We start from the raw sequence: 27668 nt of genomic DNA on the forward strand, positions 1-27668 counted from the left end.
AACACTGCCCCCTCTGGCTAACTGGCCCCACAGCAGTGCATTCCTCCCAGTCTCTCTGTGGGCTGAGCAGCTCCACACGGCACAATGAGCCACTGTGGCAGCCATCGACTAGCCCAACCCCAGGGACAACACAGAGGAGCCTAGCCCCATCGCATTCCTAACTGCTCACTTAATGGACACCAGTCCCACTTCTGACCCCAAGCCCCTACACACAATCAGTCCCCACACAGTCAGTCCCTTTTCCGCCGGGAATCTCCCACAAAAAAGAAAATCAGTCGAGCTATTCAAAGATATGATTTCACAGAACTGGTAAACAAGCTCTGAGATCACAAAGCTGCCCTTTCATACATTAGAGGAGTAGAGGAGGCTGGTTATGTGTAGTGAGTATTGGAAGGATTTAATCATTCGGAAATAAAACTGAAGTGGATTGGTTGATTTCCGATGACTTGCGTAAGAGTGCTGTCTTCTGAGAGAAACAGTGTTGTCCTGTCTTCTCGAAGCTCACAGTCTGCCTTCTCGAAGCTCACAGTCTGCCTTCTCGAAGCTCACAGTCTGCCTTCTCGAAGCTCACAGACTGCCTTCTCGAAGCTCACAGTCTGCCTTCTCGAAGCTCACAGACTGCCTTCTCGAAGCTCACAGTCTGCCTTCTCAAAGCTCACAGTCTGCCTTCTCAAAGCCCACAGTCTGTGCTCTGGCTGGGCATCATGGGACAGGTACTGCTGTTACTGAAGATACACACTCAAACAAAGTAATCATATCCACCAGGGGTTCCTGAGCTTTCCAAACCCAGCACCTAACTACCAAATGAATGCTTTCTATGTGACCCACCCCCATCAACACTTAGGCCTTACAGAAACCTTTACAGAAATTAAATACACTGCAATATATTGTAAAAATGTGGACCTTATAAATATACTGCTAATTCAGAGCTGTATGCATATTTGTTTTAAAAAGAGGTGAAAGTAGAAATAATTTGTATATTTGGTGATATTTATCCTGCCTGCCTGTACCTACACATTTGGCCACTAGTGATGTGATTAACTTGATTAGTGTGGATGTCGGTGGAGGAGATATTATAGGCATTCTGCATGTGAATACCACAAAAGAAAACTCAGTTGCCAACAATACCCACCTGTGGGGTCCTACCCCAAAAGACAAATGGAAACCGGAGACAGCGTTTCCTGTGGAAATGACCCAATCCCTGCGCTTGAATTGGCCCTTCCATGCGTCTGTGGCAAAGGAAGAGTGACATCACCAAGGGGGAAATTTGTGGAGATTCTGTTTGCTGCGTGCGGATGGCAGATTGCCCTACACTCCGCCCGGTAACAAGGTCAACTTGATCCTTGATGAGCTGTGCGAATCACGCAAAGGCGAGAGTCCGGCGTTCATATTACCATTCTAACGGACTTTACGCTCCCCGCATAGCAGGTAACAGCTGTGCACCAGACAGCGCATGTGTTTTGCACGCCAAAGCAAGAGAAAAAACAGTGAGACACTAGGAAATGCTTTGATATTCTCAGGATCCTTCCCAAAGTCCATGTGTCTGATTTTCACTCCCCCAAACCTGCAGATTCTGGCCTCTTCCCCACCTCTGAAAGATGCAGGAGCGTGCTCTGTCCTTCTGGGGGACTGAACTGTCTGAATAATGGATAAGACTGCGTGTTTTCCATATAAACAATTTCCAGAACTGCACCACAAAATACTCAGAAAGGTAATGCCTCGATAGATCTCAATGACACTGGACACTGCAAACAAACTATTAGCTAAGTGCCAATAACACTTCAGAAAGCACATGCTTACATAATGCAAATGTCCATTTAAAATCGTATTTATGTTTTTAATTTGCAAAATGGTCCACGGCTTTACTTCACTCACATCAACACACAGACTGGTTTTCTGTTCGAGACCTCCGGGACATTTAGGAGAGAGGGAATGAATTTGTGATTGAGTGAGAGAAAGAGAGAGACGGAGAAAGAGAGACAGAGTTCCACAATGATGTTTGTATTCATGTTTGTTTTAATGTATCATAATTCCTGTCCCTGTTTCTATATGTAGACTTTGGCAATGTATTTGAAGCATTTTGAAGTTGAGTTTGACAGAGAGAGAGAGAGAGAGAGAGAGATAGCGAGAGCGAGAGCGAGAGAGAGAGTGCAGTGAGTGCATGATGTTGTTTACGGTGATGCTGCATTAAAGACTTGCACATATGGTGACCACCCCAGATCAAGCGTGACCCTCGCATCCCCTGCATTCCTCACCCATTACCCATAATGCACGCAGACACAGCTGCGAAGCCGCTCGGTGACGGGAGTGGCGATGGTGGGGGTGTGCGGTGTGGGACAGAGGGAACTCTGGGTAACGACAGGATTACACACAGAATGACAGCACTGAACGGGAGAGTCCCGCCCGAGAATGCAAAACATCAGCCCTCCGAGATTCTCTGACTCTTTCTGTGATGTGTTACCCCCCCCTCACACACACACACACACACACACACTCTCTCTCTCTCTCTCTCTCACACACACACACACACACACACACGTATAGAGATATTCACATGCTAACACATGTACACAGAAATACGCACAAATGCACACACGTATACAGACACACAGATACACACTCTCATACACACACACGTGTACACAGAGATACACAGACATATACACAGAGATACACACACTCACACACCAACACACACATTCTCTCTCACACACACACATATACACAGAGATACACACACTCACACACCAGCACACACATGCGGACACACACACACACACACACACACATATATACAGATACAGTATACACACACACACACACACACACACACACATCACTACTTTACATCAGTGGGTGAAACCCCATTGGTCCCTTCACAAGATAGAGTGGTCCATGGAACACTTTCCCCAAAACCTCACAACCGTAATCTCAGGGCACTTTTTACCTGCAAACTCAGGGCGATCTGTCGGATGTACATCATATTAAGATCCTCCAGGATCCACAGTTTATCCTCCATCTCTGCTGATCTGTCCATTGGCATCCCTCGACGAGGAGTCCAGCAATCGCAAACTTTTACTAGGAGTATTTCCCCCAACGTAATCAGTTACTGGATCAGAACAGTGATACTAAATGCTAAATGAAAGAAATCCATGACGAAAGATCAATATCTCAATCCAAGGCAACCCGTTCTGAAACCGATCTTCTTCTTTAATCCACATAACACTGTATTGATGATGTACGATAAAACCAAGGATAATTGTTAAAAATAATTACGGTCACTGAAAGCAACAAAAACGTTATTTCGTTCCCCTTGAGTAGTGTTCAATCAGACTTCCCAACGACTTCTCAGCTACTCAGCTGCCTCGAAAGCAGTCTGACGCGAAGGCGTATTAAACGACTCCTCTTCATTAAAGACAAACTTGGTGCAGTCACAGTCCCTAACAGTCACGATCCAAATCCATGTTCTGGCTTCTCTTTTCAGTCACGCAACAATAGCCTTCTAAAACGCCCACACTCCTCTCACTTCAGCGGCTGTCGGGATAAATAAAAAGATTTTTATTTTTTTTCAATTTAATTCTTCTCTTTGTGTCGTTTCGTCCCGATGTGAGTGCCGTCTGTCCGCTCTGGTGAGACCTCGCCACAAAAGGATATCGCCTCTGCTCCAGCTACAACCAGCCCACTGTGCGCCCTATTAGTTATTGCAGCTGAGGGACAGGGCGCTCAATTAACCCATACAACTCGCGTCTTGTAACGGAGCATTTGAACAACTGAACTACATAAAACGGAGACGCACCACACTACACGCCCAGACTAAAACAGTCAAATAACAAATGCCAGACATTTATAGAATCATTACTGTCACGCAGGACGGAGCATTATTTATGTTCCTTCCTGAAACACTGAAATTAAAATACCGAGTTAGATCTTATAAGTAGCCGCCCTAGCCTGCTATGAAACGCTGTATTATCACGGTCCTAAATAGAAAAAAAAAGAGATTTCAGTAGGCTAGGCGACAGTAAGAAACTGCCTTCACAAATCCAACAATGCAATGCAATCCAATGTATCCAAAAGTTTATATTGAGAATAGACTATTTAGCTTGTCATCGTTGCATTTAAACAAATGCCGTAATCAAGGGCATATACAACAAAATGTGGCAAGAGAACTTATACATAAAACTGTATATTTCTATTTTAATAACAATTTGATATTTCTTATTTAGGCGAATAATTATTTAGGCTCCAACTCACACAGAAGCTGTTCCAATCGCCCAGTTGAGAACTCTTACGAGTAGGCGCGCAAGTCTCCGTTCACAGCTGTAAAGTAGCCATTAACTCGAGGGGGGGAAAAGCCGTCTGTCCCAAATAAAAAACGAATATTCAGATTGAGAATAGAATAGGTGTACATTAAATCACGAAGAGATGTCCAATACAAAAGGAACCGTTTCTAAATTTTGATAACTGACTTCCCCAATAGCCTAGTTTGCAGTTAAACGGGGAGGTACAAAGACGGCAACACCTACCACCGCTATAAGTTAACATAAAACGATTTCTATCCAATTCCTGAAAACCAACCGCACATTCTGAATAGTCTACACCTTTTTAGTCCTGTCTGCTCGTGAGCCGATTTTACGGTTTAACCGCCTCTTCGGATTTATGCTTTAAGCTACGGTTGACAGGAGTCCACGCGCCCGCAAGAAATAACGGTCTTTCATCCTCCCTCAATAATTTATATTGATCATGATTCTGGCAAGCTCTGCCCCTTTATAGATGACTTTGTACGGAGACTGGGGGAGCCGGTCATCAATCTGGGAGGTCAAGCAAGGCACTGAACAGACGGCACAATGCCCATCTGTACAGGCTACAATGGTCTACCTCTTTACAAACTACAAAATATAATCAAAGGCTGGTAATAGGCCAATAAATAAGATTAGGCAAACAAACCGGGGGAAATTGTACACAGAAGCACCTTACACGCCGCTGGGTTCCAGCTGCGACTCTATTTAAAAAGCAGACCTCCATAATACATTCCCCCTGCTGGCTGACATGTTCACTCTCACTGGGATGCGATCGGCTGCATTATGAATAATTAAATTTGTACCGTAATCTGGGTCAAACAACTAGCGAGAGTGAATTGGTTAGTTATTTATGTAGGCTACCGTCGGAGATTTAGTTAGGAGATTGAATAGCCAATCTGTAAACTACAATTAGTAAATCTAGGCTTCAACTGTCCTCAACAACCAGCTTTCCAAAAAACAAAAAGATTCCAAATATTCCCATCTGTTCAGCATGCAGTGCATAATCTTACAATTTTTCTCCCATTTTCCACCAGCTGTCGAATAAGCCTTGTCCAATCTCTCCACTGCGTATGAATCGGATCCAAACTGTATTTATAGCCTTTCCTCGCGCTGGTTTTAACTGTTGAAAGATACAATCCAAAAGCCACCGGGATGCAATTTCAGTTTTCTGCCAAGATATCTCTGTGTGTTTTCTGCGTCTTTTCTAACACAGTCTAATCTACTAAACTCAACTCCACCGTTAGAAATGTATCTGAAATATTTCTTCATGCTACTTTCTTAAAGGTTCAGTACAATATGAATGTGTAGGTGTGTGTCCGCGTGAGTGGGTATGTTTACACGCGCCTGTGTCTATCGGTGTGTGCGAATGTGTGGTGTGTGCCTGTATCTACATGCATGTGTATGTGTATGTGTCTGTGTGTGTGTGTGTGTGTGTGTGTGTGTCTGTGTGGTGTACGCATGTGGTGTGTGTGTATCTGTGTGTGTGTGCAGGGAGCCATTGGACATCTAGGCAAACCAGCCTAAAACGGGGCCATTAAACACATGCTGTTTCCCAAGGCACACATTCCTCATACGGTCCCACACCAGGAGAACCACAGCTTTCACACAACTCTGAAAGCGCCGTTCAGCTGTAAAACACCAGTGACAAAGGAAAACAAACATTACGCGCACACATGCGGACCAAAAAGTGGCCCTCCTGACATCCCTACAAGCAAACAGTGGCCAGGTCAAAAACTTCTGGGGTCTGTTTCCGCAAGAAGACTCCTCCATCCTTGAGTGTAAATCACCTCCCAATTTCTGAACAGGAACTATGCAGCATGTACGAAAAAAAGTTGATTTGTGATCCTTTTGGGTCATCAGAGGTGAAAACAGGCCAAGGAATGGCAAAAGAGCGTGCACAAGGGGAGATGTTTTTATTGTTTATGACAATAGTTGGTGGCTTACTCCCTTCAATGTAGGTCAGTACGCCCAGGCAGAATTCTCTGTCCAGGCCTGGAGACACCCGTCCGCCTTTCCCAAAACTTAAAAAAACAAAGCTCACTTTTCTCCCATCTTGACCAAAGTTTAATCCTTTAAGGTGCTAGATGAGAACATAAACATGTGATTAGAATGTACTTAACTGAATGTTCTTAACTAATGCTGATGTCACAATCACGACTGGTGACTGAAAGCAAAGGAGCTCTAGAACACGGACTTGCTCCTATGAGAAAATAATTTTTTTATCAGCAGTGGCACAATGGATTTGAAAGAAAATGTGATAATCTAGAAGCAGACACGTACTGCTGTCACTAATAGCTAAATGTAGAGGAACTAACAAAGCCTGTTATGTGTGAACCTGGCATGACTGCAAGATCAGGAAAATCACCCCAAAAGCAAAACAGGGTGTGAAACAGCTATTAAGCAAATGTAGAAATGAGTAGGAAAGGCAAAGTCTTGGTTTGCATTTTTACGATGTTCCAGCTTAGGAACACTCAAGCTTTAACACAGTGCCAAACCCACAGTCCCACAAGCCAACCAGGTGTCACCAGTCATTACCTGCCCAAAACCCGGTCCTTACATAACCGGTAGTGCTTTCCATTAAAACTGGAATGCTACACTGCGGAGAACTGCCTATGAAGGGCTGCATACAAAACCAAGATTGACTCATCACAGTGCTTTGACAAACAAAGGAAGATAAAAATGAAAGTGAAGAAAATACAACAGACATTTTAAAAGAAGAAAAAAGGACTCTGAGGTGGTTGGGCTGGGCATTCAGGAAGCCTGGAGTCAAGAGGAGAGCAGGAGTTACTTCACCTTAAAAAAGAGATATTGCACAGTTAAAGTCCAGTTGCTTAAATAATGAGGCTATCTCTACACAGGAGGAAGGTAAAGATCATGGCCCTTTGAGGTCCTAATGTAACACTAACCAGGCTATTCCCAGAATGCACTCTGGTAGTTTCATAAGAGATTCTGTGTGATCGGCAGTACTTAAAAGTTCTCAGCAGTGGGGTCCTGTTCAGATGTACAAAAACATATGGAAGCATATCCTGTCTCATCTATAGTGCTCCAGCAGAAAAACACTGACAGGCAACTCAGAAAGAACTTACAGGAACAATATTCAGCTGTGGATCCACCTAAGCAGAGTAAAGGACACACACATACACACACACACAGTTCACATACACACACCCCCACACGCAGCTCACACACACAAACACAAGCACAAGCACACATCCACAGAGTTCTCTCTCACACACACACATACACACACACACACACACACACACACACACACACACACACACATACACACACACACACACACACACACACGCACACGCACACGCTCACGCTCACGCACACACTCACACACACACACACACACACACACACACACTCACACACACACACTCACACTCACACACACACACACACATACACACACACACACACACACACACACACACACACACACATACACAGCTCCATGGGCCCGGCCAATTCTATCTAAATGGGACTGCAGCCGCAGTAGCCCCCAAACCCCAACAAAGAAAGAGCTGTCATTACCCCATCTGCAACCCCAGCCCCAGCCACCCACAGCAGCAGTCTACAGGGAGGGAGGGGGTGTGTGAGAGAGAGACAGGGAAGGAGAGAGAAACCCTCCCTGAATCGCAGCTTGAGTTTCAGGCCTAGACAGCTCCAGGTGAGGCTGTGAATCACGGCGCTGTTCTCCGGGACGTCCCATTTGTCTGGCGTCATTAGCGCCGCGAAACCAGATGGTGGCCTGCGGAAATCCCCGCGGGCGGTACGTCCCCCCTGTCTGGGACAACGACGGAATAAAACACAGAATAAATTCCACAGCGCCTGACGGGCCGGTACAGGGCATGACTGCGCAGTTCCGCTTATGGCCACTTGGGGGCAAACTTCCCGGCCGGCTCCGTGGATGACTGCGCAGATGGTAATGCGGAGACACATGGTCGGTTTGGAGCGGCAGTGGGTCTTATCTCAGACGCTCGCGGCAAATAAAAATGAGAAGCAGGCGGCTTCTGTGAGTCACGGGAATGAGAACAGCATCCGGGAAGAAGGGGTGAGCAGGGGCGTCATTTTATGTTACAACCCCCCCAATATTACAAAACAGCAGGTTTGGAACATCCAGGGGTCAGAAAGTAAAAGTCCTGCCATGCGTTCCTTCCTCCCATGAGCCAGCTGATTTCAATCATTAGTTCTGCCTTGTGACTAAAGAATTATGCTAAATAGGAAATCCAAGTGATTTGGACTAAATACTGAGGAGAACTTTTACTTACTCAACCTGTATTTTCCACCTCTGCAAAACTGGCCAGCTAGCATTATAGCAAAATGATGAGAAAACTATTTTCACATAATAAAGATGGGTCAATAATCTAAAGTGTTTCACCTTATAATTCACCAGAAATCAATTTACAATTTTCTTCCGGGGTCCCCACAAGAGGGTTGCAGTTCTCGAGATCTCTGCATTTCGACCCCCCCAATATTCTAACTGAAGTTATGGCCTTGGGTGGGAGTCACACCAAAACTGCAGCTTTGGGACGGACACACCCACACCCACCAGTACCAGGAAGTACGGTGCAGCACAAAGGAATGCGTAGCGTGATGATTGGCTAATCGGGGGTGATGTAAGGTCTGTATTAGTCCAGTCACACGCTAATCCTTGGAGTGTGTCTGTGAGTCACGAGGACCGTCACGCTGTCTGAGTCTCAGAGCTGACAGGATCCCCGTGTGCTCTGACATCACCGCTTCCTCTCACATCATGCTCACCCTAAACCTACCCTATGTGCTCATAACACACACACATACACACACACACACACATACACATACACACACCCTGTCTGCTCATAACACACACACACATACACGCTCATCCTAGACCAGCACTACCCTGTGTGCTCATAACACACATACACATACACACACACACACACACACACCCGGTCTGCTTATAACACACACACACACACACACCGTAAACCAGCGCTACCCTGTCTGCTTATAACACACACACACACACACACACACACACACACCCTGTCTGCTTATAACACAAACTCACACACACTCATCCGAAACCAGCGCGACCCTGTCTGCTCATAACACACACACACACATACATACACCCTGTCTGCTTATAACACAAACTCACACACACACTCACACACTCATCCTAAACCAGCGCTACCCTGTCTGCTTATAGCACACACACACACACACACACACACCCTCCCCTCAACACCTCCAGTCCTTGAGCTTTCCCATCTCACTGTTTACTAATGACCTCACCATCAGTGTTCAGCCTGAACAAGAACATGGATATTCATGTTAGCCAATCAGCTTATAGGCCATTAGGAATTTCAGCTGACTCAGTTCACTTCAGTTGACTGGACACAAATGTTCACATTGGGCTGAACTCATTTCCAGAGAGGGAAAGTCCAGGGGTCAGAAAGTAAGTAAGTGCTGTGTGTTTCTTCCACCCATTAGCTCTGCCAGGTGAATTCACCAATTATTTCTACCTCCTGCCTGACGAATTGTACCAATTAGCTAATCCAGGATCAAAACACCCAGGAGGACTTTTACTTTCTGAACCTGGATTTCCTACCTCTGCTTGTTTCTGTGAAGTCCACCGGAAGTCTTGGATTGGCCGGTTCACCTGAAACATGCCAGGTCCCTGAGACAGAGAGTATCACCCTGTCCAGATGTGCAGGCCTGCATTCCCATTGCTGCCTAAGGATGAAAACTACACATAATCCATCAACTTCTAAATTGATTACGTGGGTAAAGTAGGCAATGACTCACTCTCTGCTGTCTCACTCTGTGCCTGAGAATGTCAGTGATGACACAAGAGCGCCATCTTGTGGACGCAGTACTAAAAAAGAGATCAATTCACCACTCCAAAAAACTAGACTACATTCCTTTGCAGTTATTTAGCTGATGCTCTCAACCCAAAGCAACTTGGGTTTAAGAGTTGTTCAGACTAAGCAGGGGATAATCCCCCCTGGAGCAATGTGGGGTTAAGGGCCTTGCTCAAGGGTCCAACAGCTGTGTAGATTTTATCCTGGCTACACCGGGGCTTGAACCACTATCCTTCCGGGTCCCAGTCATGTGCCTTAGCTACTAGGCCGTATCTTGTATGAAACCACGTTCTCTCTGTTTAGCACTGCCCTTTGAGTCAACAGTGCAGCACTTGCTTCATCTACGTCAACCAAAACAAAGGAGGTCGTTCCGGGTAAATTACCCCAGCACCCCTTCCCCTGGCCTGCCTTAGCTGTTTTGGTGCTGATCTCAGACATGGCTGTCTGTATTTCAGCTTCAAACTGATTTTTCAACTGCCATGGATTCTGGAACATTTTCAGAGTTTAACATTTTTTGCACCACCCACACGCGCTTATACAATGCTTAAATTAAGATAAATAATCCACAAAACAAGCAAAATTTGTGAATTTATTACCTACTGTAGCTCATGATTAGTGGAAAAACCTTGCCGTTTATCTTCTTTATATTCCTGCTTAGGTGTGCCCACAATAAGATTTGGGCCAATGAGACTGATTACATGGAGGTCTAGTTACAGGAGAGGTAAACAAAGCGTAAGTGGCCTGGATTTCATAGTGTAAACAATCAAAGATATGCAGACAGGCACACACACACAGTATTAACCCTTTGAAGAGCAGGGAGGGAGGTTGTTTTTGGAATGTTGTTTTCAAAATTCCATGTAAGTCACAGTTCTAGAACTCCATTGCTTTCAGTCAATCATCAGTAGTGATTATGACATCAGCATTAGAACGTTCAGTTAAGAACATTCTAATGACATGGTTATGACCTCACACCTTAAAGGGTTAATACACTTTCTGATGACGGTGTTTACAGGATAAACATGTCAACTTCCCCCCTGTCTGGATTGGCGGAGACATGTTTAACTATTTTTTGGCACTATATTCTGTGTTTTTTCATGATGCTGTAACATTTTCATTGTGGGTTAAGGACCTTGCTCAGCTGCAATGATCTGACTGTGCTCACACCGGGGCTTAAAGCGCCAACCCTCCTGGGTCCAGTCCTGTACCTTAGCCACTAGGCTATATGCTGCAGGAAACCACAAGGCCATTCTGGTGTGCTGCCTCAGAACCCAGCTATTTATAAACCTGCAGAAAAACCTCAGTAGTAGTAGCACCTGGCGTGGAACCGGACAGGTTTAATACCCATATCAACCAGCAGAGGGCAGAACTATACCAGGACCACTCTTCAGGCAGCAGTGTAGAGGCAGAACGAACTAGTCCTGCAGCCACTATTATTTGAGTAATTAAAACATTTAGTTACACAGCTAATTCAACTCAGCTGGTTTCTTATGGGTCTAAACTGCTGCTTAAAAAATTAAATAATGACAAATAGGTTCTGGGGGGGGGGGGGGGTATAGCACTTGGAGGAGTTTGTGGGTTGGGGTACCACAGCATTCCACAGGTAGGAGCAGTCATTTGAAAAGCTGACTTTGTGCTGACAGTGTGCACACATCAGCCTTTCTACCAATTGTAACATACATACCAACTATTGTCCAATCATGAAGTGCCTGTCCCTCTAGGCTCCGCCCTGCTGGTCAAGAGACCACACTCTGGTCGTGAACAGTATAGAGGGGCAGACATAGGTCAAAAGATGTATTGTTGGATTCTAATATTTTTCTGTGCTTTCCTGAGCTTGTCTGGTGTATCCAACCTATGAAATACTCCCAAAACGTACAAAAACCCCACCTTCTGGTCCTCTTAGTTGGCTCAATTGCACCAGGCAAGATCAACCGAGCACAGAAATGTATTTGAATCCAAAACAGTTAACCGTATTTGACCCAGGTCTGCAGAGGGGGTAAAGGTGTCAACGTGTGGTAACTGACACTGGCTGGTCAAGGCTAGCGGTAATTAGCGCTGTCCCTGTATCACTGTGGTCAACCCCTCCACTCCAGCATTCCACACTCGCCAGGGGACTCAGAGTTCAGATGAAGGCGAGAGATGCCAGATGGCTGCAACAGAAACAAGAACCGCGGTCTGAACTGGTCACAGCGTGGTTTCCACTCCGCTGGCTGCTAGGGGCCCCACTAGCTGGACATCACTAGGCCTGGTTATAGCTGTGTGACCTCCAGGGAGAGACAGACCTTGGTTGAACTAGACTAGGGCAAGACGAGCTCCACCCCCACCTGTGCTGACTTTGCCTGTTCCACTGGGACACATTCACATATAGCGGGATAAACCATGAGAGAAAAACAGGGGGAATGGAGCTGGTGAGGAAAATGAGTAAAAGTAGAGGAGAGAAGGGGAGCGGGGGTTATTGTAGAGTGCAGTTGGCAGAAGTGGAAAAGCAAATGCAGAGAGACAGAAAAAAAGAAAGAAAGAATGAGGCACAGGTTATCACAACTCCCCAGGATTACCTCACCTTCCCCTCGGGGGAATTTCAAAAAAAGGCCATGACATCATTGTTTTCACCCTTCCCCGCTCCCTTCAGGGTGAGACTGTCACCCTCCCCCAGGAAGACTCCAGTAACACCCCCCTCCACCGCAGGCAGAGCTGGGCTGGCGATTCGGGCCAGTGGGCAGGTAGTTAGTCACAGAGAGCACACAGGGCCCCCAGGTGAAGAACAGACTCTTTGTTTCCGTACAGCCGAGCGACAGGATTGAAAGCGCAGAAGTGAAATCTCAGGTGATGTAAGAGGAGAGGTCATACCTGGCTCAGATTCCAGCGGCATCATTGGGCAGGCTGAGTGACCCGCTACATTCCAGGATGTTTATGAACCGTCCCGCTGAATTAGCAGGTCACAGTTAGCCAGAGGGTATACAGTGGCTGCTCTGTACAGAGAACAGCTCAAATGTTAGGCCTTATTGTTTCTATTGTCCAATGTCAGGTCTACCAGCATCTCTGTGTAATGAACAAATGATAGTTATGCAATTTTCTGAGCGTTTACCATTTCCCTAAACTACCAAAAGCTGGCTCAACCAGCCCCAATGAATCAACCAAATCAATGCTCACATTGTCCTTGTTTTTAAAGTGCTTGTGATATCATATTTGTGATCGCACCACTCAAAAGGTTAAACGTGCTATTTGTTAGCAGTCTACAGCAGACAGATAATGTGTACCTGCTTCAGTGGCCTGTTACTGTGCCATGACTCATGACCAGAGTGGATGTGTGCGACAGGATATACAGCAGAGAGCTACGTATATGGAGGGGACACACCTGATAAAGTAATACTGTATCTAATCTAATCAAATATGTTCTCAACGTATGCAGTCTAACATAATCTAATCACCAAGTGGTTGCTAAGGGTGAGTGGACCATTCTAGAAGCAGGCAGAACCCCGGGCTTGTTCTACCCTAGCCGTGCTTCTTTAGGCTGTAAGATATTCCAGGAAATGCGCAGTCAGACAAGACTGAAATAAATGAAGTCTCTGTCCTTGACTGAAAGACACCAAAGCCTCCCTTTCCCACGAACACGGCTGTAAAACGCACCTACGCTACCGTCAGAGGAACAGCCAAGGACCTGCCAAGAGCTGTGATCACTGGCTGTTTAACACACTGCAAATACGACTGTTAACATGCTTTAGTCTTGTAATGAGACCTAAGTAAGTCTCAAGTAGATAATATTAGCTTGTTTTAAGTTACTTTTTGCTTGACAAGTGAAATTGCTTAAATATGAGAAATAAGTCTAAATATGAGACTGAAATACATGTTAAGATTTTTTTTTTGCTTTTTGCTTCTTGCACGGCAACACTTTCCAGTGAAGCGTTTTGCATTTGTAAGGGCACAGCCTGGCTTAGGTTGTTGAACCTGCGAGAAGAGGCTTGGTCTTAATGTTAACTCTCCAAGCTCAAACACTGCCACCCATTGGCCCTCCCCACCCCCCCTGGCAGCCGCCCACAGGTTCCACAGCTAACGAGGAAAACCCGGCCAGTCAAACATTAACAAACCCCAGACATTCCTCCGTCATGCTGAGGTTTAGCCTGCTGAACCGAGGTGAGAGACACAGCGGCACAGGTGACACTTTCCCCGCCCCGGAGCAACCTTCCGGAACATTCCGCCAGGGGGCTACTGCCAATGTTGTTTCTGGATTAACTGAGAGTGTAAAATCTCACACGGACAAGGAAATATCCCCCCGAGGCGCGCGTTTCTCTGAGGCGGAGATAAACACACACCCCCAGAGGTTTACACGCACCGATAAGGACAAAGTTAAAGACACTTTCTACAAAGCTGTGTAAACAAGCAGACTGTCAGCAGGTCTGTGGCTCTGCAGTAACCTTCCCATAGGAGAATAGGGCAGTGTGACAGTCTGACACTCATGTATTCCAAGTACCAATACACTGGAAAAACATCTGTCTTAAACAAGTGTTTTAGTCTTGTAATTGAACTTAAAATCATCACACTTTTTTAGTAGAAAATACTAACTTTAGTTTTTGCTTGAAGAGTGAAATTGCCTTGCCCCATTGGCAAATCTTGAAATTAGTATATCTGTCTCAACTCATAGGCAATCCTTTTCAGATTGATGTTATTTTAAGTCTAAATATAAGACTATATTTAGGAAAGAATACATTTCCACTATCACTGTAGAAAATGAACTGTATGAAGCAGGGAATTAACGTCTCTTTTCAGGACATCACACACGTCTGTTCTTCACTAAGCTGTAGCTGAAATGCAGATTGGTAGCATGTGTTTTTACTGCACGGACTAATAATACACACAATAAAAAATAGGCCACTGCGAAAACATTAAATCAGTTCAGTATCACTCCAAATGTTAATCATCACCACACGCCCAGACCTGGAACCCAGAACACGGACAGAATAGCAAGCAGAAAATTAATTAACGCTTAACACGCTTTCTACAGCCGTCCAGGCAACAAGCGCAGTCCAAGATCCTATCTGCAACGCAGCTAATGATCTGAACTGTATCGTAGAGGGTTATAACATTCACAGGCCCGTTATCTCCCGGGCCCTGGGGGGAGGTGGTATTCGCAGCAGGTGGAATGATCTTACGGATCTTACGCTGTTTCTCCCGAGCCTGAGCTACGCATGCATTCCACAGCGTTGATGTAAACACTGTTTACCGCACAGGAAGCTCAACACTCAAACACACATGTCACGAGCAGGCAGTGGTGCTGCGTCTGGATCAGCGAGAGCAATCTTTCACTCTCCACAGGCCTGGTCCTGCTGTCCCAACGACCAGCCTGGATACAGCTTTCTGCCTACAGATACAGTCAATTAATGTACTTTAATCACATGTGTAGACTTAAAATCTTATTTCTATTACTTTTCTATTATTACTACTGTAAGACAAAAAGACACGTAAAGTGTTTGATGCACCTCCACACCCTGCACTTGAGACAAATGCTTTGGTTGTGTACTGCAGAACCATAATAACATTAAACTGATTTCAGCCGGAATGATACTTCCAGCCTCAGACAGCAGCTACTGTACCTGCAGGCTGTGTGGCAGGTCATGACCCCGGCCCTACGCGCTGTTACATCACTTCCTCCCCGGGGATGTGCCTGGGGGGCTTCAGAATAAACATCAGTAACCATTACAGTCACCCCCCCATCCTCCCCCTATGACCCCTGACCTGTCATGACCCACTGACCCCCCCCTCCCCCAGCTTAACCCGAGGGGTCAGTTCACCTCAGCAGACGGGGACAAAAGGTGCTCTCCAAGCTTTCGGTTTTAATCTGAGAAGACGTGGGAGCTCTTTGCCGAAGGACAGGGAGGATCCTGGCTTGGTCTTTTTAAATACGAGCGTTTGGACAGCATTGAAACTATCAATACTGCGCAAGCATCAGAGAAACTGCCCTGGGGCTGACATCTCACCTGATTGAGCTTTGTGAATCTATGATGAATCACACACTGCTTTCAACAGCACCCTGTTCTGGCACCCATCCATGGTTTTATGTTTTCCTTTATTTCCTAATCTGTTCAGTAAACATGAGAAGACATCTGAGTCACACTCCTCTCATATATGCATGCACATGTGTGTGTCCGTGTGTATGAGCATATGTCTGTGTGTGTGTGTCTGTGTGTGTATGTGCATGGGTGTGTGTTACCGTCCGTGTGTGTATGTGCACCTGTGTGTCTGTGTGTGTGTTTGTGCGCCCGTGTGTGTGTTTGTGGGTGTGTGTGTGTGCGCCCGTGTGTGGGTGTGTGTGCGCTCGTGTGTGTGTGTGTGTGTGCGCCCGTGTGTGTGTGTTTGTGGGTGTGTGTGTGTGCGCCTGTGTGTGTGTGTGTTTGTGTGTGTGTGTGTGTGCGCCCGTGTGTGTGTATGTGCACACGTGTGTGTGTGTTTGTGGGTGTGTGTATGTGCGCCCGTGTGTGTGTGTGTGTGTGCGCCCATGTGTGTGTGTATGTGTGCATGTGTGTGTGTGTTTGTGTGTGTGTGTGTGTGTGTGTGTGTGTGTGTGTGTATTTTCCCAAAACCCCAGACTGAGCAGCTGTGATGACTGATTTCCATCTTTAATTCTCCCGTCTGCGCTGCTCAGCTGCATTATCTCCAGATTAATTACGGCTAATAATACCCAGTAAGACCCTGCCTCAGACTCCATTTAAAAGACTAATGTTTGCACACGGAGATACACACAATTATCATCTGCCTCCATCTGCCAGACAGGATGGCCTGCAGTCGCACTGACGTTCCTCCTGGTTCAGGAGCAGGGTGAAGGGGCTGAAGTCAGTGAAGTTCCTCCTGGTTCAGGAGCAGGTTAGAGGGGCTGAAGTCAGTGAAGTTCCTCCTGGTTCAGGAGCAGGGTGAAGGGGCTGAAGTCAGTGAAATTCCTCCTGGTTCAGGAGCAGGTTAGAGAGGCTGAAGTCAGTGAAGTTCCCCCTGGTTCAGGAGCAGGTTAGAGGGGCTGAAGTCAGTGAAGTTCCCCCTGGTTCAGGAGCAGGTTAGAGGGGATGCAGTCAGTGAAGTTCCCCCTGGTTGAGGAGCAGGTTAGAGGGGCTGAAGTCAGTGAAGTTCCCCCTGGTTGAGGAGCAGGTTAGACGGGCTGAAGTCAGTAAAGTTCCCCCTGGTTTAGTAGCAGGGTGAAGGGGCCGTAGCTTCTCCCAGGAGGAAGACTGATGACCTCCAGGCTTCTGCTGCCCATGGGCCATGAGTGTGGCATAAACAGAGATTTAAAAAATAACCAAGCAGTTCAATATCAACCCCTTCAAACTGCGAACACCTCCCCTCTCTCTCTCCCTCTCGGTCTCTCTCTCTCTCCCCTCCTCCACCCTCACAGTGGGGCTTTGAAAAGGGGTACCTGGAGGAGCCTCAAGGGGTCCTTTATAAAAATGGAACAAAATATTTTACCTGTTCAGAATACAAATTCCCTCTTCCTCTCTCCCAGTCTTTGTCTCAGCCTCGTTCCACAGCTCAATTTCTCCCCCAGTTCTGCCCCCCATGCCATCTCAGTCTTTCACATGTCCTCCCCATCCCTCATTCTCTTTTCTCCATTTCATTTTTCTTTGTGAGTGTAGGTTGATGTAATTACATTTCTGTGTTCTACGTTTGTGAATTGACTTATACCTAAGGGAGACTATTTTAGGTCATCTTAAATTTTAAAATTCAAACTCTCTCTCTCTCCACCTCATCTCAATTATCAGGGTGCCTGTGCTTTAGGGGCTCAGCGGGCAGTTTGGCACCCCTCTGAAAGCCCTTGTTGGCAGGGGATCAGTGCCCCTGTGTGTGTGAAGCGGTGTGTGACCAGGGTGTCAAGAGGGGGAGTGGAGCCAAACACACTGAACCCTGTCAGGCGGACGGGCGGGGGGCGATGAAGACGTTTTGTGGGGCTTAAATGGGCGGGCTGCCTGGCTGTTTTTGGGGTACAGTGGGGCTACGGCCTCAAACTCCACTACCACCCACTATACGGCACTCTCTCAGAAATAAAGAGACAGTGGAGGTACGTTTGGGTTCTTCAAGAATCTAATTTCCCAGATGTTCTCTTCTGGTACAAATGAGTACATTTTCCAAGCAAAAAAGGTACTAATTAATTATATATTGCCTGCTAGGAGTACAATTGTATGAACCGATAGGGTACAGCCACAGCATTTTTAGGCACTTTCTGCGCCTTCATCTTGGAGAGTGAGGTGCAGGCAGTAGGGCAGTAGCGTGCAGTGCAGCAGGGAATAAGAGCCTCTGGCCTCCACATGATGCTGTGGAATCACCAGCGTCAGCAGAACAGCGACATAAGGCAAGGGCCTCCTCCTCACGCTCAGTTCAGCTGCGGTCTGGAAGCAAGATTTTACTCACAACATAACCCTGACACTGCCACGTGTTTCAGACACACAAACAGACAGATTAGGAAAGAGATGTAAGATTGTACGAGATTGAGAAAGAGGAACAGATCATGAGACAGAGAGAGAGAGAGAGAGAGACAGGGAGGAGGAGAGAAACGCAGTCGGGTTGTGGGTTGTTTCCTCTACGATACTCATTATAACACCCCACACACTGCACACAATTGCAGGATGTTGTCTTTGTTATTCGGGGGGGGGGTGAATAAAATCCTTGAATTGTTGTCTTGGCAACAAAAAAAAGAAAAATGTCAGTGCTGCCGGTCAGTACATTTGTGCGCCTTCCTGTGTAAATCTACGGCAGCTACCGTAGTACAGACACGTGCCCACAAGCAAACGCACATACAGTACACTGATACATATACAGACCAACACACGCACATACAGCACACAGACGGACACACACAGCACACAGACAGACACACACAAACACACATACACAAACACACATACACACATACAGTACACACACACACACACACACACACACACACACACATACAGCACACAGACGGACACACACATATTCATGAACACAAATGCACACCATGCTAGCACACACACACACACACACACACACTCACAAATCCCATCTCTCCACATCTTGCAGTAGCACTAGGTCTTGAAAAACATTACAATGTACAGTACAATGAACAATGAAGCTTCAGTCCTCCTAATTATGGTTGTGTGGGGTTTGAGCTCATCTCTCTTATAATTCACAAGAGAAGGGCAATCTACTGGACTGGACTTGCATTTGGAACTGGATTTGCACTCGCATTCGGAATTGGATTTGCATTTCAATAGTGGTTGTGGAACTGAGCTCACTACCAAGGAACTGCAGATTCAAATCCTGTCCTACACTTGACGACTACCCCAAGCCTGATTTACCAAAACCCTCAGAGGAACAATAAAGCAGAAATGCGTGCGGTTCGTAGCCTAAGTCACCCAGGATAAGTCAGAGCTGAGGACGGGAGTGAATAATGAGCGGGTTGTTTGGACTGGCCCACGGAGCAGTTCCCCCAGCTTCCCCTGAGTGCAGGGAAGCGTCTTACCAGCCAGGAGGAGGTTTTCACATTCCTCGAGAGCAGCTTCCCCTGAGCCGGAGCGGTGGAAGCCCCTTCCTCTCCACCCCCCCACGGAGCCGTTAAAGTGACAGAGCTGACCTCATGGAGGTTTAGGGGAGGGGTTAGGCAAGCTCCGGAACCTTCAATCACACGGACAAAGATGGAGGAGCCATCCAAAACTGAGGGAAGGGAGCAGCAACGCTCACAGCATAACAAAATGTGCAGCCGTTCACAAGCCACTGGGGTTATACAAACAGCCTACCCAAACTTACATTTTACCTATTAGTGCTTATTCCCACCAAAGCAGCGCTAGGCTATACGCTGAAGCACAGCGTTCATGCTGACTGACTGTGCTCAAGTCCACACAGGACCTAAGCAAACATTCCTGCTGTTCGGAAAACTTTGGGAAAGTTGTACAAGGAAGGACGTCTTGAGAAAGCATGCAGGTGAGGGCAAGCGGAGCGCAGACTGAACGCGCAGCAGCGTCTGACGGCACGCCTCGATTGGCCGTCCGCGGGAGATGGGAAGGGAACGGCCGTGAGCGTGGGCAGGCGGGCGTGAGTCCTACATCACATCCTGCCCCTGCTTTCCTGACGACTGGGTTCCAGCCAGCTTTTAATGGCTGCTGGCGGAGCGACCGACGCCGCAGACTAAAAATAAAAATAAAAAACCAGGGCCAGTTCTTCTGCTCAGCCGTCCCATGTGATTCCTGCCTACCAGAAACTTCACACCCACACCAGCCAAGTGAAAGATGCTTACACCAGAGAATCTGAAGAGAAATGCTAACATTTGGAGGGCAGATAAGAACGATGCCGTCCTCTTAAACAGAAACACTGAGGAGACTGGCTCAATGGGTTACGGGATAACCGCTAAAACACAATGCAGAGAGAGAGTGGGAGAAAAAGAGTGAGACAGAGACAGAGAAAGAGAAAGAGGAACAGACAGAGAGGGACAGACAGAGAGGCAGAGAGCGAGGGAGAGACAGAAAGTGTTTATATATGGAAAACGTGTTTAATAACATTCATGGTAAGTCAGCTGTCCACAGACACACAAACCTTCTCTAACAGAAATAAGTCAGTCAGCAATCAGAAACTTAAAACTGAGATCATCAAGAGACACAGTGGAGCAGATGAACAGAATGTTCCAGAAAGAACATGGTGCAGGAATGCAGGCAGCACCAACCGACATACATCTCCTTCCCCTCCCCTGAAATCAAAACGTTTATCAACTTATCAGTCACGAGTAAGTCATGCTTTTACTGCGTGGAGTACAGAGAGGAGGTCTGTGCCCCATGGTGCATTAATAAAACCTTCCCAATTCCCATAATGCCACAGGGCACACCAACTTCCTCTGGGGCTCCTCAGGGGTCCCATCGGAATGTGAGCTAAGTCCGGTCCAACTGAGGTCAAGGTGCAGGAGGTTGTGATAACACAACATTAAAAAAAACATGAGCACGTCTGACGTACAGCTAAATCTGGGCTAGTGTACACAGAATATGGCCACAAAGGTTCCCAGTATCAACCTTTCATGGGTAACTGGAGGCCTTTCAAACCCCAGAACGGTTTGCAGAAACGGCCATAGATCCACAGAGGTGGTGACGTCAGTGCCGTTGATGAGCTGATCCAGTGAAAGCCGCGAGATTGCCAGAGCTTAGACTCATCTTACATAAGATATCATTAACGGCCAGCGGTGATTAGGGCCGAATAAAGGAGCAATTAAACTTGTATGAGATTCTGGCCTGGAAGAATGTTCTGGTGTCTTAGGCTATGGCCTTCCTTTAGTCACAATGAGAACATTTCACCTTTTTTTAAATGAAAAGATGTTCTAAGGTTGTAGCTTCTAAAAATAAAAGGTGAGCAAGTGTCACTGTTTTTGCTGTTTCTTTCCTTTGGATATCTGACACACGGAAAACATAGCACACAAATGGCAGACTATCCTATCTTTATAAAAGCACCAATGAGGGACCTAAGGCAACATGAAGCCAGTATTACAGAGAAAAGCTATACATAACATTTAATCACCTACTGAACTATGAAACAAACATATGCAACATATCAACGTCAGTTGACTTAAGAAAATTCCCATAACCTCATGACCGTCATCGTCTCACTAAGTTCTCATGACATCACTGTCTTACTAACTCACCCATGCCATAATTTTGTTCAGCACTCTCCAAGATTATCCACGATCATAGCAGTAAATCCTTTTACCGCTCAAATGCTGCTAAAAACAGATCATTGTGGCCAGTACACGTAGAGAAAACCTATCCCTCTTTCTCTCTTCATCTCTCTCTGCCTCTGGCATATATGCACGCAAGCATGCACTCCCAAAACAATTAAGACCACATTTTACAGGAGGTGCTTCAAATCTGAAGTCAATAGAACTTGAACAGTAATGCTGTACAATTGACGTTTCCACGCGTCACTGGGTTAAATAGATAAACAATTACTCAATGGAGCACGCACATGCGCACACACAAAGCACAGATCAAGACCATGGCTGTCCTATTCTCTGCAATTGTCCTATGGCAACCTCTGGCTGTTTGCACTGGACTACAGAGACAAAGCAATGCAAGCTTTTTAACATATGATAGCCTGCATTCTCATTTCCCTTCCCAACTCTCCGCCCCCACATCTCTCCAACATCAGATCGGTTTTAAATATGACCCAACACAAATAACAGCTAGGCTACAAAACCAGAGGCAGTTACTGAAAACACAAGAGAAATGGGTTCATGAACGGCCTTGGCCCAGAACTCAAGAACACCACCACACATCCGTCATCACACAGAGAAAAGGGCAGACTTTCCGTCACATTCTTATTAATGTGCAGTCAACGAATGCAATAATTGTATAAAATACCATCTGGAGGGCCCTGCTAGTGTAGCGTATTCCTACGAAAAAGTTTCCACTATAGCTACACGCCACACGGCCAGAAAAAAGCACGACGCACTCGTCAATGGCCAAAATAATGTTCTTCCCACTTAATGAGCTGAAGTGGCTTATGGTTGGACAGCCAAAGGGAAAACAATGAACGGATCGCACTGTAAATTACTTAATAGTATCCTCCATCCACAGTAATTACCGGTTCTAGTTGCTTTGCCACGCCCACAAGTGAAACTGCTTTGCAGGCGGGGGGCGCTGCGCACGAGGGGATATTGTTATTTAGAACACTCAGTAAAGAGCACCGCATTTTTATGTTATTTGGAAAATGTATCCTCAACCACAAGAGAAACCCAAACCACACCCTGGTATAAAATTATATTCTGGCGCTCCCTAACAACTACAGTTACCATCGAAATGCTACCACGCAAAAATGTTGATATTATGGAGAACCCAAAGCAAGTCTGCAAGGAAGAGAGTACATTAAGAAAGAAATCGTCTCCGTGCGTAATTGTTCTAGGGTATATGTGGACATTATTATTCTGCAAACGTGCGTTTCCTCTACAAGGTAACTGACATATTGAGGTCACTGAAAACGGGAAGGCAAACATGAATAGCCTATTTAAGATTACTAAATGGAAGTTTTAGTGAAACAGATATGTGTCTCTTTATTATAAATAGCCCGTGCAATGTGGCATTGTGCGCATGGGGATGTTGATTATGCATCATATACTGTGGTCCACAAAAGCAGAAGTCTCCCAACTTTAAACATACCCCTCACATTTTCTATTATTGTTTGTAAACCGAATCGTTGTTTTTATACAACTGCAATCGACACGTTTTTTTCCTCTTTCTCCAAAGGGAAAACACTTACATCCTGTCCGTATGCAGTAAAACAGACACTTGTGGTTATTAGCAAGGCTTAGTTTCCAGTACCCTTTGAATGTGTCCAACAGTAGAATTGCACCGTATCAAATGTCACAATAAATACATCAGACCTGGCGCCCCAAGTAGCGGGGGGTGGGGGTGGGGTGTCACGCAATAGCCTACCTGCATTTCAAAAAAGTTTGCAAAAAGAAATAAAGAAAACATGCATTTTACTCGCCAATTAAGTTTCCTAGTTCGCAATGTCCTGTTCCTTTTCGAGAAGGGATTTTCGCAAGCACGAACATTTGGATATGCGTTTAGGCTAAATTCCATGTGAAATCGGAAACTCAAAAGACCTCCGCAACTGAGGACAATATTCTGCCAACATCGTGTGCAAAACATAGCATGTCCCGACACTGTACTGTTATTTAATTTACCAAACGCCAAAATCGATCATGCATCTTGTAACGAGCTAATGAATGTTAATCATAACTTACCTGTAGCGTATCGAAGAAAATGCTCCGCCTGAACTTCCCACGTCGTATCTCCATTTCCATAGCAGATCCCCTTGCTACAGTGGCTCTCGTAGTCTGATTTCGGCAAAACATTGTTATTTTCTGAGATTTGTATAAAATAAAAGCTAAGACTTAACCAGCCTGCGAGTTAAATAATATTCTCCAATTCGCTTTGGGGATGCGTTTCCTGATGCTGATTTCTTAGCCTACGAGCGAGTTGGATAACACGATAATTCGTTTCAAGAGGATACAGTAGTTAAACCAAACTGAATTGCTTATCCGGACGTACAAATAGAATTACTGTCGCGAATAAATCCTTTTAAATACAGAGAATGCTTAGTATATATCTCCAATCCGACTGCTGCTCGCTGTAATTAACCATTGAGACAATGTGCTAAACATCACTGTTCCCCACTCTCATATACCCTGGAATGATTGAATTCCCAAGTGCTGCCGAGAATCCCAGGACAGCAACCGCTAACTTTCCCAAAAAAAGCCTCCAGTGAGACCCCTATCGGTGAGACGGGATATTCCACTAACACTCCCTGCTGTCTGGCTGTCTATGATTACATATCTACGACGAACCCCCAGGGAGGTAAACTAGTGTCAGTAAACAAAAAAACAAAAAAAAAACCCCCAACAATTTCTATGTAGTTCTATAGTGTATTAAGCAAACGATAACAAACACAAATATCCCCTATATTCTGTACTCTCCATATTACAAAAAGTACCTACAGCGTTTCAGGTAAGCAGTTTTACACCATGTTTTTGTTCGGTAGCTCTGCTTTTTGGTCCCTACATAAGAAAATAAATAAAAAACCAAAATAAAACAAAAAATCCCCTACTGTACTGGGGACCATGCATGAGAGCATGCAGTCAGAAAAATCTGAATCCCCCAGAGACGGTTCTCACGGTTGTTATGCAGCAACTGTATAGTTGGCTTGTGTCATTTCTATGGCACTCTATGTAGGCACCTGCTGTTTGCACAGTGGAAGAAACACAGCCGGGTGTGTGGTGGCAGGGAGACAGAGGGAGATGAGGTCTTAAATGCCACATATGGGATGAGTCAATGTGGCATCTTCGCGTGTCCGTCGTACAGTAAACATCCGATAACACGCGGGAGACAGCCTTAATGCCCTTTCCCATCTCAGGAATTCAGGAATTTGCTTCCCAGAGCTGCACATTGTGGGTACAGATGTTTTGTGATACGGTTTGTTTATGTGGGTCTACAGCAGGGGTTGGCAACCCTGGTCCTGGAGAGCCGCAGGGTGTGCTGGCTTTCGTTGTTACTTGGCATTAATTGATCAATGAAAGCCGTTGATTGCACAGTTAACTCACCTCACCTGGTTTCTTGGGTCTGAATCGGTTGCTTATTTTAAGGTGGAGACGAAAGCCAGCACAGGACCAGGGTTGCCGACCCCTGGTCTACAGCCTCCTTGGTGAAATCCAATCAAGGCTTGTATTCCCATTCTGAGCAATCAGGTTTATTTGGATGGATGAGGAAACAATGACCAGGAATTCAATCAATCAGAAATGAGTATTAAAAAAATAATACAGCCATGTATTGTAACCGTTCCTGTTAATGTCAAAAAGCCAGTGAGGTTCCAAGATAACAGCTCTGCGCTTCCTTTTCAAGATAGTCAACACCACTTAAAATGATTTTGGCTGTTCAGCGAACTGTTCTAGACTACAAGGAAACAGGTTGAGAAAGGATATGTTTGAGGAAAGGAAGAACAGAATGAAAGAGAGCAGAGAGATGAGTGCATTGAGGTGAGAGAAATGGAGAAAGGTTGGAGTGGAAAGAAATGAATGTGTGATGGAAAATATAACATGCAGTGGTGGAGTAGGGACAGTAGAAGAATATAAAAAAGATATGGAGGGGTAGAGTGTCGAAAAAAAGAGCATTTAGAGGGATAGACGGACAGAGAGGGGTGGAGGTATAGACGGAATGAGGGATAGGACAAGGAGGAGAGATGGAAGAGCCTCCAGTACCAGGCAGTGGGAGCAGTGCACCCTGGGACAGCAGCTAGGCAACAGCCAATGGTGGAAGTCATAAAGACTGGTATAAATGACAGAATAAAAGAAGGAAAAGGCAGGCCAATTAAGATAAATAAATCACACTGCTATTAGATCTGCTTATTATACAATATTAATTAATCCAATTTAAACTGAGATCAGATTGCAGTAGTAATTGAAAATGATACCGTATATCTTAAGCAGTTATTAGAACCGTGAATAATTTAATGAAATTATTACAATCATTTGTGGGAGATTAAAAACCAGCGACTACATCATCCCTCTGGTGAATGCAACTGCTTTTCTGTCGTCATCCAGCACTCAACCACTGGCCAGAAATGCTAAGCAATTGGTCAAGGGAGTTCTGAACAAAATGGCTGCCACATAGGTAGCTGTGATTTGAGTGAAGAGGCTGCAGGGGATGGATGATATGGTGCTATAAAGCCTTTATGAGTACTTTTACCAGTCCATAAAGGAAAAGGAATGTGGTGTGTTAGAAACACACATGTACAGCACCAGTAACTGTCAACTGTCATTTTACTGTGGTAGTAACTGAAAGCTCAGACTCACAATGAGAGGAGAGTGAAACATCACCTCAAAGTTCCATTCCTGTGTTGCTCCTATGTCCCTGATCAACAAATCTTCTTTCATATTTTTGCATAAATGTGCAGGTAGCTCCATAGAGCTGGCATCATCAACTCCTATCAAATTGGCCCTCAAATCCAAATCCAACCCTGGTTTTCTTTTCACCCAGGTAATCAGTGCTACTGATTGGCCAGACAGTCTACACACCTGACTCCCAGGTAAAGGGTGGGTGGAAAATCAGCAGTTCTCGGCCCACAAGGACCGTGACAAATGGTTCGATGTTTCTTTCATACCTACCATAGAAGGTTCCATAAAGAAACCTTTGAGGAGAACCCTTTCAGAACCTTTTCGTATAAGAGTGTAAGAAGGGGTTTTGGGGCAGTAGGGAGACCATCTGGTTTGTTCGGACCATCACTATAAATTTCCTTCACTGTGTTTTTCGACAACCCGGTGACCCGGTTGTCTGTGTTGGGTTTTATTGGTGCAATTTGTGTAGAGTAGGTTCACGTGTTCCTTAGACTGACATGTCACCACACTGTGGGTTGCCTTGGTTTTTATGCATAACAGCTATGTTTTTGCTTGCAGAAAAAAAAGAAGAAACCTCATTACGCTGGGCACGTCTGTTACAAACTGTTACAGTAAAAGATATTTCATGTCCTTTTCCACTCATTTAGCACTTGAGACATACTTGTGGCTTCAATTCATGACTCATTTTTTTAAAAATATAAACATCTAAGTGTGTTTCAGCCACACAGCTACGTACACGGTTTCCACATAAATCTCCGAAGAGGCACAGCTGTACGTGTTTACAATACTGAAGAATGCAGAGCCACCAGATATCTGGCAGAAGGCCCGCTACCCTGTGGCCGGCTACCCCGCGGTCCCCTCTCTGTCAGCAGGATGTTCGTCCCGCTGGGATATTCTGAACAGCATCAGTGATACCAGCGTGCGATATGTGTTTGTTTTCATGTTCCATTCCATCAAGCGAGAGAAAAGTATCGTGTTGAGGCATTGACCCCCCCAACACCCGCCGCCTGCAGAAACGTTCCGGAACGTTCCAGAGTGCGGCATCCCGCGGCCGCTGCCCCTCGGCCTTCTGGGTAGCCCCTGTGGCTGCCGGTGTCTGAGGGCAGTGTGGAGCAGCTGTGAGGCACA

At 45.7% G+C, this 27668-nt stretch overlaps 1 protein-coding gene across 4 annotated transcripts in view; it reads right to left on the reverse strand.

Moving 5' to 3' along the window:
- The window catches only part of rtkna (rhotekin a), an 84594-nt gene extending 60319 nt beyond the window's left edge, over window positions 1-24275 (reverse strand). For 3 of the 4 annotated variants that reach the window (XM_061261532.1, XM_061261530.1, XM_061261535.1), the window contains exon 1: window positions 23895-24275. In XM_061261532.1, coding sequence (XP_061117516.1) covers window positions 23895-24005 — 111 coding nt within the window. In that variant the 5' untranslated portion in view covers window positions 24006-24275. Of the gene's footprint in view, window positions 1-2947; window positions 3101-23894 lie in introns of those variants that run through there. The other variant, XM_061261533.1, reaches the window with a different exon arrangement.
- Between the last annotated feature and the right edge of the window lie 3393 nt (window positions 24276-27668).

This window comes from Conger conger, chromosome 11 (genome assembly GCF_963514075.1).
Source record: "Conger conger chromosome 11, fConCon1.1, whole genome shotgun sequence".
NCBI classification, from domain to species: domain Eukaryota; kingdom Metazoa; phylum Chordata; class Actinopteri; order Anguilliformes; family Congridae; genus Conger; species Conger conger.